This window comes from Corvus hawaiiensis, chromosome 2, assembly GCF_020740725.1.
Source record: "Corvus hawaiiensis isolate bCorHaw1 chromosome 2, bCorHaw1.pri.cur, whole genome shotgun sequence".
In the NCBI taxonomy this organism is placed as follows: Eukaryota; Metazoa; Chordata; class Aves; order Passeriformes; family Corvidae; genus Corvus; species Corvus hawaiiensis.
The window spans coordinates 32,553,639-32,570,365 of record NC_063214.1 but is presented as its reverse complement, the minus strand read 5'-3'; the positions used below and the strand labels follow the sequence as shown (position 1 = coordinate 32,570,365).

Here is a 16,727-nt window from a genome sequence, read left to right as displayed (position 1 = left end):
CTGGTATCGGTGCTGACACTGTGGCACAGGTACCACAACACCTCCTGGCCCTGGCCTTGGCCCGCCCCCTCCCCGTCCCCTCCCCGCCCCACGGCCGCGGCTCCGCCCCCGCCGGGTCAATGGGGCGGGGCCGCCGCGGCGCTGGCCCCGCCCTTCGCGGCCGCCGGTAACGGAAGCGCCGGCAGCGGAGCGGGCCCCGCGCGCCCGGCCCGCGCCGCGCGGGCGGCCTGTGGGGAGCGCGCCCGGTGCGCGCGGCCCATGCGGTGAGTGCGGGCGGGGCGGAGCGGCCGCCGCCCCCGCGCCGAGCCCCGCGCCGAGCCCCGCGCCGAGCCCCGTGCCGAGCCCCGTAGGCCGCTGCCCGCCCCGCCCCGCCGCACAGCGCGCTGCCAGGTTGGGCACGGGAGTGGGAGGTGTCGGCCACTGTACGTGTAGGAGCGGCCTGCGGTCCCGATGGAGGAGTAGTGGTTCTGTGCTCGGATCGGTCGCCGGGCCGTGCCCTTGAGCGCCAGTGGATTCCGCTCTGGAGGGTTCGGTTACGGGTGTGATCGCGACGGTGGCCCCCGGCAGCACGGAGCGGGTGCGTGGGGGCGCAGGTGGGAAGGGCATTGTCATTTCACCGTGTGTCCCGTACTCGTGCTAATGCTGTTCCTTCTCCTCGCCTCACCTCCCGGGCCCTGCGGGCTCACCTCAGGCAAGTCTCCTAATCAGGTGTCCTGTTCTCTAAGGAAGAGCCAGAGATCCCCTTAGCGCTGCCTGTGTTCCCAGCAGGGTTCTGTGCCAAGTCGATGTTTGTAGGTGGAGCCTTTGGCAATAAAGCACGATGTGCCAAGTGAAGCAGACAGCGCGGGAGTCCACAGAGTAGCCCATTGGGATGCTGCTGTGGTTTTTATCATGCGGGTGGTGAGACCCTGGCACACGTTGCCCAAAGAGGCTGTAGATGCCCTGTCCCTGGGAGTGTTCAAGGCCAGGTTGGATGGGACTTGGAGCAACCTGGTCTAATGGAAGGTGTCCCTGCTCATGGCAGGGGGATTGAAACCAGATGGTCTTAAAGTTCTCTTCTAACCCAAAGCATTCTGTGACTCTACACACTGTAAAGCATGTCTATCAGTCGAACACAAAGTACTTCTGGAATAAAGAGGAAGTGCATTGCCAGTACTAGTAAAGCCATTCAGTCACAGCGCACAACAAGTGCTTTTCCTGTTTAGGAGGATGTTTTTCCTGAGAAACTAATTTAATCTGAGCTCTTCTGGTAACTCCCAGACCAGTAGAAACAGTGCTAATAATGGGGGTTGGGAGCCTTCTCAAAATGCTACCTAATGCTTATAAATGGTGTGCATTTGATTTTGAATTAATCTGTAATTCGTTCAAACATTTTGGATTTGTGTCACCTTTGATAACAGCTCTCTTGTTTTTATGGTTTTACATGTTCATGCCTTAAGGTCTTTCCTCCACATTTCTAAAGTATCCTGAAATCTACCTGCTTACCCTAGACTTTGTGACTAGGGGAATATATGTGGATTGAATGTAAGATTTTTGAAAGCCATGGGAATAACTATCTCCTTACTAAATGGTTTATTCTGGAGGCTGAGTTGCCCTTGGAGGACTCTGAGCGTGTTGACAGGCACAGATAATCATGCCTTCTCTGCTTGTGAAGGCGTGTCCTCTTGTTCAAAAGGTGTCATTGATTTGATTGATCAGTCAAGGCCCTGAGCTGACACTGGGAGGGAGCTGAGTTCTGACCATTTTAGTGGGAACATGAGGAAACAAAACATTACCAAGAAAAGCCTGAATTGCTTTCCTCAGCTTTAAAGAAGGGCAGATTACCTCTGCCTGCTCTCAGTAGGATAGAACATAGCCAAATACTTATCCGAGAGGAAAAATCAAGCTGAAGCGGAAAGATTTTCATCAAAAGATGTTGGCCATCATACCAAGTGAAGGTAGGCTCTGTGGCTGCTCGCTGTGGGTAATAGAAGAGACATTGACAGATGCTCTGTGAAGTAGAGAATGGTTTTCTTATCTCTTTCAAAATACTTTTTCTGTGCAGCTGATGCACCTTTTGTGTAGTGCTGCTTGAACTTGAGGCAGCAATCCATGTATGTAGCCTTGGGTAGGCTTCCATTTTCACTGAAGAAGGTTTGCCCTCAGATTCTGCAATTTGGTGATGTTTTGGAGGTCCACTTATGATTCCCCTGATCTCTAAGCATCTAGATTTTTGTAACCCTTTGGAGCTTTTGATGATTAGAATACAGCCTCTAGCTATTACCACAAAGGTTTCTCAGATTTTTTTTTTTCCAAACAATTACAGCAGGCTAGCTTGGGAAAAATGGGGGGTGAAGGGTAGTGCTAGAAGTGCCTCCTGCTCTGAACTGCTGCCCCAGTGATACTGGCCAAAACAGGGATGCCTACTTGTAGTCGCCAGTATTTGTCTTCTTCAGGTCTCTATTTTTTCTGGGTTGAAGTGACCAGGAAACAACTGAAGCCTCCAGGATACTAACTGCACGTTGTTTGACTTGTGCTGGAGGGTGTTGTTTCACTTATTGGAAGAAAAAGTGAACTTGAGGACATATTTGGGACGAGTGCCAAAGTGTTTTGCTTAAACAGTTAGAGTGGATGAATTGTTGACCTTTTCTGGGAGTGAGGCAAGCTTCTTTCTCTGAAAGATTCCCTGAAACTTGCTTAGAATTTTTGCTTGGGGAGGTTATTGCAGAAAGTTGACATGTTAGGAAGTACATGCAAGTAGAGGTAAGCACTTTGAGAGTTTTCAGGATTTTATTGACGAATGAAGAATGAGCTGAAATCTGGCAGGGACTGTTCTTCTAAAGGTAGTCTGGCATAGCTTTTGGTAGGCTTGAACTTGTCTAGCTGCTTTTGAACTGCCATAAATTTGCAGCATCCACACCATACCATGAAAAGAAATTCCATAGGTTGCCATCTGGTTCATGAAGTTTTTCTTTCACTTACTTTGAACTTGACATGTGCAACCTTCAATAGGTGTCTCCTCTGTATGTCAGAAGAACATGTGATTTATTCCCTATTTGGTTTTGTCATGATTTTGTAGACCTCTGTTATATCCTTTCCTCAGTTCTTTTTGTTCCATCCCTCAGAACCTCAAGTGTGGTAGTCATTGCTTTTGTGGGAGCCACTCCGGCTTTTGGTGTGAACCTTCTCTGTAAATACAAGTACCGAGTACCAGGAATTTTACTGGGTCATTTTTAGGTGGGTGCATTAGGGGGAAAATTCTTCATGCAGTGTGAAGGAATAATGTACTGGGGTCTTGCACAGTTAAATAACTGTATTCTTTGTCTTAGTTTTAGTTTTTTGTCTTACAAATTTTGATTTCCAGTCTGATTTGTTCACTGCTGGTGAGTACCTAGTGGATGTTTCCATCAAGCTTTTGGATGTAACCCCAGCACCTCATTCCTGAGAAGTATGAATGAAGAGCCTGTTGTGTATTTCTTAGTGGCCTTGATCCTACAACCATCAATATGAAATTTAGCACCTCTCTTTGATCACATAAAGCCTATAGCTCTTGCCTTTACTGTCACACTTTACAGACAATTAAGAGAATTTTGAAAATGTTTAACTAACTTAAAGAATAATACTGGATAAGTAGCAAATTGAGAATTTTTCTCTGGAAGAGAAAGAACAGATCTGTCCTCAGCCTGATAGGATTTTTTTTTGGTAGTTATTGCAAATGCACCTTATTTTGCTTTTTTTATAAATTTCTCTAAACTTTTTTTTGGTATTGTGTGTGAATATTTCAGGAAATGCTTCAAGGACCATCAGAAGATGTGTTTGCAAAGATGGAAAGTTCAGTTGAAGAGATGGATACCTCTGATACCCAGTGGGGCTGGTTTTATTTGGCTGAGTGTGGCAAATGGCATATGTTTCAGGTAAATACCTATGAAGTTATATTGGCTCTGATGGATTCCATACATCAAATTGCCTATTGCTGAGTTTGCCTAAATGTGCTCTTTCTTTTATTTTGAAGACTGACTCAAACAGTCACTGCTCTATTAGCAGTGAAGATATTGAAAGGAGTTTCCGAACAGACCCTCATGGATCTCTGTCCTTTACCACTACAAAGTTTAACTACACACTGGACTTTTCAGGTATGTGTCTTTCCAAAGAGTAAATTTAAGTAATGGAAGGTCTCAGATACACCAGTACATTTGTTAATTCAGCAGGTTATTATCCTCGTATCTGGTGCGAAAACATGATTGAGAATGTCTTCTGTACTGGAAGGTACATAGGAGTTTTTAGAGACAGCTGCCCTGTTACATTTTTTTGTGTAGTTTATTAATAAAGTAGCATATTTTGTTAAATAGCAGTCCATTGTGTTCCTCCTGCTTGCTTCAGCTGCAGTGGCACATAGGATACATCTATTGAACTGGGAAGTTTGAACCTTTTTTTATTAATGTGCAACTGCCAGTAAGCTTGGAAAACCCCTTCCATTCAGTCTGCGTAAGAAACATTGCTGTGAAGGAGGCTTCCTGCAAAATACTGGCTTCAAAGTGATTTAATAATTCAGCAGGTAGTTGAAGCCAGTTCTGTTCTCAGAAGAACAAGGAGATAGGCAAAAGGATTTTCTAGTAGATTGTAAAGATCTCATTTATGCTGTTCTTGTAAATTACATAGTATTATAGGTTTCTAGTGTACGTAGCTAATTATAAATGTAATCTGTTCTTTGCTCAAAGGTGTATTCTAATAACTTTTTTTTTGTTTTTTCATTCATAGATTGTTTATTTTCTGATTAAATTACAAAACAGCTGTATGCTGTTTCCTATGAAGGAAATAAATGCATATTCCAGTATATGTATTCAAATTTCAAATATTTCAAATACAGAAAGTGGGGGCTGAGTAAAACAGCAATATACTGGCAGTAAAGTAATATCTAACAATACAAGGAGTTTTATGCTTACTTGTGTTGAAATGTCTGCTTATAAAAAACTACATTTTGCATCCAGAATAAATACACTACAAGCAAATGTTGAAGAACAATTTTTATGTTACTGTCTGTAGGTCATGATGTCTTACATTAAGGATAGTGTATTCTTTGTCGTCCCATTAAAGTCAGTGGAAGTTTTGCCTGTGATTTAGTGGGTTAGATGAATATTTTAAAAAGAAATGTTTTGTGTCTGTAATATTTGGACATTTTGCCAACTCATATAAATGACAATGCATTTAGAAACCTTTATTGAAAATGCTGATTTGTTACTTGTTGAAATAGGAATTCCTGTCAAGTAACTCAGGGTGTAGCAACATTCTTTTAAAAAATGACACTTAAATGTTTCATATGCTGTAGATGAATTCCCAAAACTTTCATCCTAATTCTTGTTTTATGCTCAGTGATGAAACAAATCAACCTAACTACCCTTAAGCAGCGTCCAATAAAGCGAGCTCCCTTTGCAATCAATTCATTCAGGTAAGGAGATAAGAGGAAGACTGCTTATTTTTATTTTATTCCTGATTCTTCGAAGTAAAATGAAGCAAAAATGTTTTATCGTTATTGTTTATATTTATTTGCTTTTGGAGTCACTTGCTCTGAATACCTGTTGAATCAGAATTGCTGCAGGGAAGCAGCACCAAAAAATGGAATAGTTTGATCCATTGACTTCATAAATTATTTAGAAGTATTATTGTAAGAGTAAAAAAAGATTGATTTATATTTCTTGCCTATATTTACTCATTTGCTCTAAAATGACTAGGAGTTAAAAAAATTGTCTTTTATGAGTCTAATTGCCTTAGATTGTCAGCTTCTTGCTATTTGATCAGTCATTAGATGTAAATCTGTGCTTAAGTAAATCTGGTACTCAGCAAACAATAAACTGAGCTATGCAGTGTTACTGCCACAGGTGAAATTTAGTACATGAGATGTCTGGGTTTTTTTCCCCAAATAGTTTCTGAGAAAAATTTTAGTTCTGAATTGTAGTGTGGTTATACATTCAAAAAGAAATTTGTCATTTGTCATAAGAAATGTAGTAGCAATCTGTTTACAGTAACTTTAAAGAAGACCTGTTTTTTTGAAGTGAACATTTTTTTCAGTAGATACTTGTTATAGTGCGGATACTGCAACACGATGTATCAGACAATGAGGCCCATGGAAAGAAATATATATAGGCTGATTCTTGATAGATGTTTCAGAGATGTTTATTTCTCCAGCCCCATGGCCGGAGCTCTGCCGAGGAACTGCTCAATCACGGGACCCGAGGGTCCTTCCCCGCGCAGGGGAACACAAAACAACCAATGGGGAACAAGGCTGAGCAGGGGCAGGGAAGCCCTGTGCCTCCCCTCAGGGCCCCTCTCCCAGGACCACATGGCAGGGGGAAGGGACCCCAACATTTCACCCATTTATTTTTAACAAAAGAGATTTAAAACTTAACATTGAGAACAACTGGATAAACATGAGATAACAAGGACAGTTGAAAACAAAACAAGCCACCCTCCTGAGTCTTTAAATGTCCAAACAGATTCTCTGGAACATCTTAAGGCTGACAGAAGGGGGCAGGACTCGCCGGGCATGCTTTGTGGGGAAACTGAGGCAGGAGAGGGTTTCTTCTATTTGTACCTGTTGGAACGCCAAACAAAAATAGTTAATTTCTTTCCTTCCCCTCTTCATTCCCCACTCGGCATTGAAAAGGGATTTTTGGGGAAACAGTTGGCAAAGGCATGGTTTTGTGAGGGAAACCATGGGTGAGAAAATGGATTGGGAATACACTGGGGGTAATAGAATATAGGATAAAAGGGAAAGGTGGGATTAGGAAAGGGAGACTGTAGGGGGGGCTTATAATGGAGATATTGTCTAACATGACTACAATTTTTAGCATATATACTGCCTTTTACAGAAGCACCATCAGGCCCAGTGACCTCTGCTGCTTGTAACCCTTTTCTACCTTGCACAGTTTTGAGCTCCACCACCTCTCCATCTCCCAAGCTTGGGATGCATTTTTCAGGGTTATTCTTTTTAATAGCAGTTCTATGAACGAATATGTCTTCTTGGTTGTCACATCTTGTTATAAAACCATAATTTTGTTTAACATTATACCATTCTACTATTCCTAAAACCTTAGCTATGGTGATTTTTTCCTTTTTCCAAGTGGCTGCTGTTTTCTGTCTCGCTGCGTTTTTGCTTTCTCTTTCACTTTTGCTCGCTCCCATGTTGGAATTGCCAGGGTTGCTGGGGCCGCTGGGGCTGCTCGTGCCTGTGCGCTCTTCCTGGGGTTGCATTCAGGGCCACGTGGGCTGGGCCACTCAGCTCCCCGCGCGCTGCCGCTTCTGCTCTCAGCTGTGCTGCCGCTGCCTGGGGCCGCGCCCACGTCTCGGCTGGGCCCCCGAGCGATGACTCCCCCGCTCCCTGCTCCAGCGCATGTTTCGGCTGGGCACGGCTCCGCTCCACCGCCACCGCCCGCGCGCCGCCCCTCTCGGTCGGGCGTTCACGGGGCTCGCTCCACCACGCGCTGCGTGGGGCCGGGCGGGCACCGCCGGGTCCCACTGCTCCCGCCGCGCCTCGCTCCGCCGCCGACACTGCGGCTCGCTTGGCTCCGCCCGCGCGCGGGAACTGCCTCGCTGCTGCTCGCAGAGTGCTCAGTGCACGTGGCCGAGGCTGCAAGGTCCCTGCGCCAGGCTTCCCTTCGCCAGAACACAGCTGACATTGCTCAACAGTCTCGGTAACTAAATAATATTCACGAAAATATTCTTTCATCGGCATATATTTTGACTCAGAAATTAACTGTGTCCAAGCAGTATTCCAAAAGTCTTTGGTAAGAACTAAATCCCAAGAAACATAGAAAATGTTCTTAAACAACCATGCCAGGAAGTGTTTCAGTTCCTTTTGAGCTTGACTTAAGCTAAAATTTACAAATCATTGTTCGAGAATCTTTTCAAGTTTAAGATAAATGTCCATATGTGGTTCTGAGAGCCAAGAGTCTTTCCACGGTTCCTCCATAGTTTAGAGATGGAACAGCAAAACAAAAACAAGATGAGAAATCCAGAGTTTACTCACAAATCAGTCACTGTAGGGATCGGGGATCGTTCTGCCGGCATTCTCTACCATTTGTTGCAGTGGGGATACTGTAACATGCGTATCAGACAATGAGTCCCGTGGAAAAGAAATATCTATGAACCGATTCTTGATAGACATTTCAGAGATGTTTATTTCTCCAGCCCCATGGCCGGAGCTCTGCCGAGGAACTCCTACAGTCACGGGACCCGAGGGTCCTTGCCCGCGCAGGGAACACAAATCAACCAATGGGGAACGAGGCTGAGCAGGGGCAGGGAAACGCTGTGCCTCCCCCCCAGGGCCTCTCTCCCAGGACCACATGGCAGGGGGAAGGGACCCCGACATAAATTTGCTAAATAGTGCATACAATGATGTAGCAATTTACTTTGCTTTTTGAATAATTGCATTCAGTACTCTTATTTCTGTGTGATGACATTTTTAACTTTCAGGAGATTTCTTTTAGTCCCAGTTTTAATTCTGAAGAGCTTATGTATGTAGTGCATATGCTTAAATTACTCTTTTTTAGTAGCTCTGTATACACTTCATGAGGGTTTGCTTTTTTTGCCTACTGTGTTGTTTGGAGCAGGAGTTTGACAGGAAGAAAATGCCTCATGTCTTTGAAGTGATGTGTTTTTACCTTTTTTGTTTGAAGTTTCATCTGTGAAAATGAGGCTATCCCTATGCCTTCACACTGGGAGAATGTAAATACTGAGGAGCCATACCAGGTAAGAGTTGATATACAAATTGGTCAAAAACATGTGACAATGAAATGCATCGAATTGAAATCGTACTAACCTCTTTTTTTCCAGCTTATTCCTTTGCAAAAGAAAACAAATGAATATAATGAAGTTTCTAGTCTCTTTGGAAAAACAATGGATAGCCACCGAATTAAAAGAATTAAGAGAATACAAAATCTAGACTTGTGGGAGTTTTTTTGCAGGTGAGATTATTTCTAAAACCAACAGTTTTAGGACTGTTTATGGAGAAAAGTTTTAAGTCATGCAGCAGAAATATGTTTAATTGTTTTTATTATTAATGAAAATTTTTGTTACTTTTTAACATTTAAAATTTTTCTTATTTGTCATTTCTCTCTATTCAAAATTTGATTTTCAAGACTCTGTAGCTTCTACAGGTGCAGAAATGTAATACTTGTAGAAATGCATTAGATAAAACTGTAGCACAGATAATATGTTAAAAGATGTTCAGAATATCCATGTGGTAGATGCTCATGATCCTTACAGTGAAGTAAAGAGAATAAAAATTAGCTTTTTGTAAAATGATTCCTTGAGAGGTTTGTATTATTTTAATTTTTACTGAATAAAGCAAATGAATATTTCTGTCTTGTTGGATTTTTTAACTTTATGAAGTGTAGGACAGAATTAAGTGTTGAATTAACACATATTCATGCAATTTCTTTTAAGTTTAATGTGCTACAAAACCTTGTTCAAAGTTCTTGGCTTTTCCCTCTTCATATTGTGCTGTCCTGGAAGAAGTAGGAAGTGCCCGGTTTGGTGTCCACTTATTTTGTGGTGTCAGTTAATTGTAAGCAGTTGTAAATGTAAACAATTGTCAGCAATTGTACATGACAAAAGGTATTTGTGTATCTTTTAGGAAGGAGTACATATCAGAAGGTTTAAAGATGTTTTGCAGTAATAAAATCATCTAGACTAAGTTAAAGAGTGAGGAAATAACTAACCAGATGTATATTAAAATTTTGCGTAAGTTACACGATTTTTTTTAAAGATATGTAATTTATTGTTAATTTAAAGCTATATCATTAACGTGTGAGGAAGTGAATTTCCTCATACATGTTAATGGTTAGGAGAGTTATCCTACTTTTAATTAAGTTTCTTTTATTCTTGGAGGAGTAAGGAAGGGGGTCAGCAGAACTGCTGCCTTGGACTTCCAGAGATCAGACTTTGGGTTGTTCAGGAGACTGTTCGACAGAGTCCCTTGTGAGGCAGTCATGAGGGGCAAAGGTGTCCAGGAAGGCTGGATGCTCTTCAAGAGGGAAATCCTAAAGGCTCTGGAGCAGGCTGTCCCCATGTGCTGAAAGACAAGCAGGCAAGGAATAAGATCATCCTAGCTGAACAGAGAACTTTTGTCTGGAATTCAGACGAAAAAGAGAGTTTAGAAGGGCCAAAGCCCAACTAGAACCCAATTTGGCCTCTGCCATAAAAGACAATAAAGATGTTTTTAAAAATAAATCAGGAACAAGAGGAGGGCTATGGAGAATCTTCATCCTTTACTGGATGTGGGCAAAACATAGTGACAAAGGATGAGGAAAAGGGTGAGGTACTTAAAGAGTGAGGCAAAGCAGGCATTAACAGTAAGATCAATTGTTCTCTGGGCACCCAGACCCTGAGCTGGAAGACAGAGACAGGGAGCAGATTGGAGCCCTGATAATTCAAGGGGAAGTGGTCAGTGACCTGCTACACCACACAAGTCTATAGGGATGGATGGGATCCACTGGAGGATACCACAGGAGCCAATGAAGTGCTCACTGAGCCACTTTCAACCATTTACCAGCAGTCCTGGCTCACTGGGGAGGTCCCAGTTGACTGGTGGTGAGCAAACGTGATGCCCATCCACAAGAAGGATTGGAAGGAGGATCCAGGGAGCTACAGACCTGTCAGGCTGAGCTCTGTGCCAGGGGGGTTCATGGAACAGCTCATCCTGAGTGCCATCACACAGCATGTAGGGGCTAACCAGGGGCCAGGCCCAGCCAGGATAAGTTTAGGAAAGGTAGGTCCTACTTGAGATGACCAACCTCACCTCCTTCTATGACAGGGTGACCCACTAAGTGGATGAGGGAAAGGCTGCAGTTATTTTTTACCTGGACTTCAGTAAAGCCTTCGACACTGTTTTCCCACAACATTCTCCTAGAGAAACTGGCTGCCCATGGCTTGGACAGGTGCACTGTTTGCTGGGTAAAAAACTGTCTGGACAGCCAGGCCCAGGGAGAGGTGGTGAATGGAGTTACGTCCAGTCAGTCACAGGTGGTGTCCCCCAGGGCTCAGTGTTGGGCCCTGTCCTGTTTAATATCTTTATCCGTGGTCTGGACGAGGGGATCAAGGGCAGCCTCAGTCAGTTTGCAAATGACACCAAGCTGGGTGGGAGTGTTGATCTGCTGGAGGGCAGGAGGGCTCTGCGGAGGGGTCTGGACAGGCTGGATCCATGGGCTGAGGCCAATTGTATGAGGTTTAATAAGGTGAAATGCTGGGTCCTGCCCTTGGGTCACATGGCAGTGCTACAGGCTTACACACACTGGTGAAGAAATTATTGCCTGGTAGTATTTTACAAAGAGATAGGTATTCCAGCATTTCAAATTCACTTCTTTTGGTGTCCCAGGTAGGAAAGTTGAAAAGAGGATGATGCTTTTAGTCCAGCATCTCAGTTTGGAGTTGTCGAGGAGTACAGCAAGTAAAAAAAGGTGTTGGTCAGTGAGATTGCTGACCATTTTTAGTAAAAGCTTATGTGCTTACATATGTACAGAGAGCATGTCTCTGGGTATTTAGTCTTGCTGTAGGTTTTGCCTTTTATTGAGTGAATTGGCTGAATGCGAATTTTCTCAATGCTGGATAAAGTTAATTTTGTTGAACTGGATTAGCTTGTCACTGGTGGTGGAAAGTGCTAAAATGATGCTTTTTAGAACAGTTGGACTCCCCGATTTCTGTTCCAAATTACCAAAGTGTCATGTTGTGGCATTCCTGCATTATGCAGATCCAGATTTCCAGTGTGTCTGGTATATTCTACTACTTAGGAGGAACAATTGCTACTTAAACTTCTATGGTTTTGAAAAAGTGTTTTGTTTCATTGATAAAATAAGAGTTTACATTTGATCAATGCTTGAGTGATTATTTGCATCACTGTAGTGGTCAGAACACATTTGCCTCTTACAATAGTTTCCATATTAATGACAATTCTAAATTAGCTTTATGAAATGAACTGGTCAGAGATAGTAAAGGACTGTTACAGAACATCTTTTGAGAACTGATTATTCACTTTTTCTATAAATTTGTTCCATTCCCCTGTTTCAAGAGAAGTTACTTCAGGCTACATTTATATATTGTCAGAGATCAGCAGCCAACAGCAGGGGGCTGCTGATGGAAGAAATTTCAGGTGTTCAGCATAACTAGCCCTTAGATCAGTTTTTGCTGGTTTACACAGGTAATAGTACTTCATAATCTACCAGTTTTTTTATCCCTTCCACCATGACATTGAAATAGGTGGAGAGAACAAAATGTGCAAAATTACCTTTCTTTTAAAAATGTATCTGCAGAAAATGACCACACTGAAACTAGTAACAAATGAACAATGTTGATAAAATTGGTGTAGGATGACCTTTTTTCCAAATCTTAGACTATGTTGGAAAATAGTTCCACAGCATTCAGAAATGTGTGATTTCTAAATATGTACCTTAAGAATTATGACATGTTTAAAAACTAGAGTCATCTAGGTACTTGTAAAGTGAAATGTGTTAGGTCTGTACCCTCAGCAGTGCTTTCACAGTAGTAATTTAGTGTGTTTGCACAGCTATTTATTTATTATGTGCTTATTTATGTATTTATTGTGTGTTTTCTGCAGGAAAAAAGCTCAGCTGAAGAAGAAAAGAGGTGTCCCAACGATTAATGAGCAGATGCTGTTTCATGGCACCAGTAATGAATTTGTAGAAGCAATATGTATTCATAATTTTGACTGGAGAATAAATGGGATGCATGCTGCTGTGTATGGAAAAGGTAAGTATTGTTGTCACATACAACAGTGGTAGTGTTAGCAGCTCAACATTAAGTGTTCCCTATAGTGTGTACTTTATGATGCATGCCTTTTGTTTACCCAAGAGCTGTTTAATACAGCTTTGCTTTTATGGCAAGTGTAATTAAGGATGCAGTAAGGAATGTAATTGTCACAACTCGCTGGTAGGACCAGGGAGCATGGGGAAGGGATGCCCAGCAAAGCAGTGTTGATCACAAGACAATCTCCCTGCTAAAATGTTCACACTAAAAATATTTGGTCATATTGTCATAATCTAATAACAACAAAAAAAATATTGTTAATGGACATAAAAGAACTGACATTTTTCATCATCTTGATAGCTATGCTCTAGTAGTCAAGCTGTCATGGTAAGAATGTCATCAAATTTTCTATGTTTTTTATTTGAAAGGGACCTATTTTGCAAGAGATGCATCATATTCCAGCCACTTCTGCAAAGAGAGCATGAAGCATGGAGATACTTTTCAGATTCATGGTGTGAATCTGCAGCCTCATCTGCATAGACCAGATAAAGTCATGTTTCTTGCTCGTGTGTTAACTGGTGACTATATTGGTGGTGATTCAAAATACATGAGGCCTCCTTCAAAAGATGGAAGCTTTGTGAACTTGTACGACAGCTGTGTGGATAATACCTGGAACCCAAAGATCTTTGTCATCTTCGATGCCAACCAAATCTACCCTGAGTACTTAATAGAATTTTGTTAAGTTTGAACTGAGTATTGTTTGTGGTTTTTTGATACTTTTGTTCCTTTTGTAAAGACAACAACATAGAAACATGATGCATGAAAGAGAGGTGAAAGAAAAGCTGGCATAAATTTATGGAGGAGGGAAGCTATTAAATATTTAAGAGAGACTGGTGAACTGTTTAAAAATGTGTAAACTTTACTAATGCATTTTTCAAATGTAGAGACTATTACAAATCTGAAATTGCTTGGTGAGCCTTAAATACATTGAGCATTGGTAAGTTTTCAAAGGCAAGATTTATGTTCTGATTTTCTAAAGTATATTAGAAGTGGTAGAAATATGCCTCTAATATAGTATGCATATGATGAAACTAATCTTTTATAAAGATTGCCTATAAAACATAAAGTAAGAACAACAACAGCGAAACCCCAGGGGACATGGCTATGTGTGTGTGTGTGTGTGTCTATGTTCTGTAGTACATGTTGCTTTGTTTGGAGGTCTCTTAGTTTGGATTCTAAACCTAAAAAAACCTGAATTTACAGCTCCTTCATCAGTTTCCTCCAGATAAAGTTCAACAAAGCTGTTAGGTTTAACTTTATGTACATTTTACTGTAAGCTTCAATTATATACTGGGAAGATTACAAAACCCTTGCACTAGGATTTGACTGTTGGTTTTGATGGAAATGAGGCCCATAAACTTGTGGTTGTTAGTTGTTTGGTATGTAACTGTTGGGCTCACTGTTAGGTATCAGCAGTGCCATACACCTTTCTCAGTTCTTCTCCTATGGAATTTTTGCCATCTTGTTACGGTATTCATGTGCTGCTGTGATTCCTGTCTGGTCAGAGTTTAAGATGCACTCAGTGCTCATGTACGTGCTGTTACTGAAGACAATGTTTAGATTAACTTAACTGGAAATAATACAGTTAAAATAACGATGAAGATTTCAAAAGATGTCATCCTTTAGTTTTTAAAGACTGTAATAGAAAGCTTTCAGTAACAATTGTGTAGACCAGGTTTTCATAACTGGTATAGTTGTAAAGTTAAAGAGTATTTTTCACATGTAGAAAGAGCAAAAGGGACAGTATTTGGGAAAAGAACAAACCTGAGTACCTAAACACATGAAGAGGCTGAGGAAGGAGCTGTTACAGTGAAATGTACTGATGTGTTAAATGATTTGGTATGGAATTTGTGTCTCTAGTGTTCTTTGTTAAACGACCTAAGTAGCACTAATGGACAAAGTCAAAGTTGAAACCTTTCCAGGCTTTTTCTTTGGCTATGGGCAGTAACAAGTCCCTGTAGAAACAGTATATAATTGTGGCAGATGTAGAATGATCTGTGTTGGTTTGTTATAGAATTGTTAATGGACTTTTTGGATCAAAGGCTATGTTTAAAATGTATTTTATTTAAAAGGCACTGCAGCTGCTAGCATGGCCAGGTCTGCTCAAAGTCATACTAAACTGGTGGAACTGGAAGCAGAACATGACAACATATCTGGCATCATAACTGAGGACACAAATATCTCTTCTTCTCTTGAGTGCTGTTACCACTGCCTGTCAGTGGATCTTGCACAAGTTGTGTATCTGTTTCTATTTGTAATTTCATGGCAATTTTCCTGTCCCTAAACCATTTAGGGCTAAAATGCATTTTCCTTTATTTTAGGAAGTATGATTTCTGATTCCACTTGAAACTCTAGGTTCTACTCTTGTGGGTGTGATTTGTGTTTGATTCACTACTACACTAGCTCTGCAAAAGGCACTTTGTTCTCCCTGTTGTATGAAATAATAGCGAATCACGCAGGGAATTTGTGTATTACTGACTCCCTTTTATTTTTACACAGTATTGTACAGAGCATACATTTTGTGAAATTAACAAATACATGTGCCGTTGTTCCTTTGATTTGGTCTTTTTTTTTCTTCTGAGGTCTGAACAGACCTTTTTAGTTAAGAAAACTGAAGTTTCTTTTTTAGCATCTCATGGACACAAAGGACCATAATCTTTAATGATCTCAGAGACTTTTCTGATTGTTTGTGTTGTGGTGTCTTGTTTGTTGCTTAATTTGAATTGAATGGCACAATCTTAATCTTACTGCACAATTGAAGTTTTACCTCTTCTTTCAATGTTACACATGTTCTGCTTTTTGGTGTCTGTTTTTGTGCTGATGAATTCTGTTATTGAAGATGTCTGTAAAATAACCGTCCTTTTTCTGACAGGAGGAGAGCGATTATTATTGCAAGCAAAGTCCAGAACTGTACAAGTAGCCAATACAGGAAATAGTTGGACTTAATAAAAGGAACAGTGAGAAAGAAAGGGAGGAAAATAATTTCTTGGCCTGTAGAGTGTTAAAGAAAAGAGAAGGGATCTTGGTGTGATTCTGGGGAAGGAAACCTGCTGTTTTCTGTTACTGTTTCATGTAGTGAAACTTTGTTCTCCATTTTGGTTTTACACCTGTGCAAGAGAGCATGTCATTCTCTTACGTGTCTTGATCTGAGGTAAAGCTTTCTTACTAAAATATTCTTGTGGCAGAATCTTTTCATATGAACACAGCACTTCAGGATGACATAGAAAAATAAGATCAGCTCATACTGGCCTCCTGGACCAGCTTTGTTTTTTACAATGGGTGTGTGCTTCAATTATTGCTGAGCAGATCTCATTTCATCCAGAGCAGTTTGGGACAGTGTCTGCATTCCAGTTCATTTACAGGGTCAGTTTGCACAAACTCTCATTTTTAGAGTTAGAAGCTGAAGAAAAAAAATGGATACAGCTCTATTTTTTAATAGACGTCCCAGCACACTCCTATCCATGCTAGATGTGAGATATGTAATGTGCTGGCTGAAGTTAGCAACTTAAATTTCAGGAGTATGTTGGATGGCAGTTCAGCTGGTGGCTTGAGGACAACTCTTACCCTTTTTAAACTTTTATCAGCACAGAAGATCATAGCAGGAATGCTCAAGTGAGTCTGTGCAGTCTACATAGTGGAAATTACTTTCAGGAAGATGAGCACATGTCAGTCTTAAAGTTCCTGTGGCCTGAATGTCCATCAGTGTTGTTACTTTTTTTAGGCACTTCCAAAACAGTGACTTGCAAAACTGCATAGGGCTGCTCCAATATAGCCCTCTAGTCTTCACAACAGATGGAATACTTTGTAATGTATTTGCTTCTCCCAAACTTCTCTTTTCTCTGCTGCCAGAAACTTGCAGAATTAGTGAGGAATTTAGAGGCATAATCTTTGAGCAAGCAAAATACGAATGTGGTTGCTTGGCTGCTTTTTTT

General features: G+C 41.4%; 1 protein-coding gene across 4 annotated transcripts; it reads left to right on the top strand.

Annotated features, from left to right (window-relative positions):
- Positions 1-212: 212 nt before the first annotated feature.
- On the top strand, positions 213-15,353 carry PARP11 (poly(ADP-ribose) polymerase family member 11). Of its 4 annotated transcripts, XM_048294231.1 has the most exons (9): positions 324-577; positions 3,105-3,216; positions 3,765-3,893; positions 3,992-4,112; positions 5,350-5,425; positions 8,652-8,724; positions 8,809-8,939; positions 12,587-12,738; positions 13,164-15,353. In XM_048294231.1, the coding sequence occupies exons 3-9, from the start codon at positions 3,768-3,770 to the stop codon at positions 13,475-13,477; spliced, it is 993 nt and encodes a 330-aa protein (XP_048150188.1). In that variant the 5' UTR covers positions 324-577; positions 3,105-3,216; positions 3,765-3,767; the 3' UTR covers positions 13,478-15,353. The 4 variants fall into 4 exon arrangements, with proteins under 4 accessions (XP_048150190.1, XP_048150188.1, XP_048150187.1 ...); XM_048294233.1 differs by lacking the exons at positions 324-577; positions 3,105-3,216 and adding an exon at positions 213-263; XM_048294230.1 differs by lacking the exon at positions 3,105-3,216.
- Positions 15,354-16,727: the final 1,374 nt, after the last annotated feature.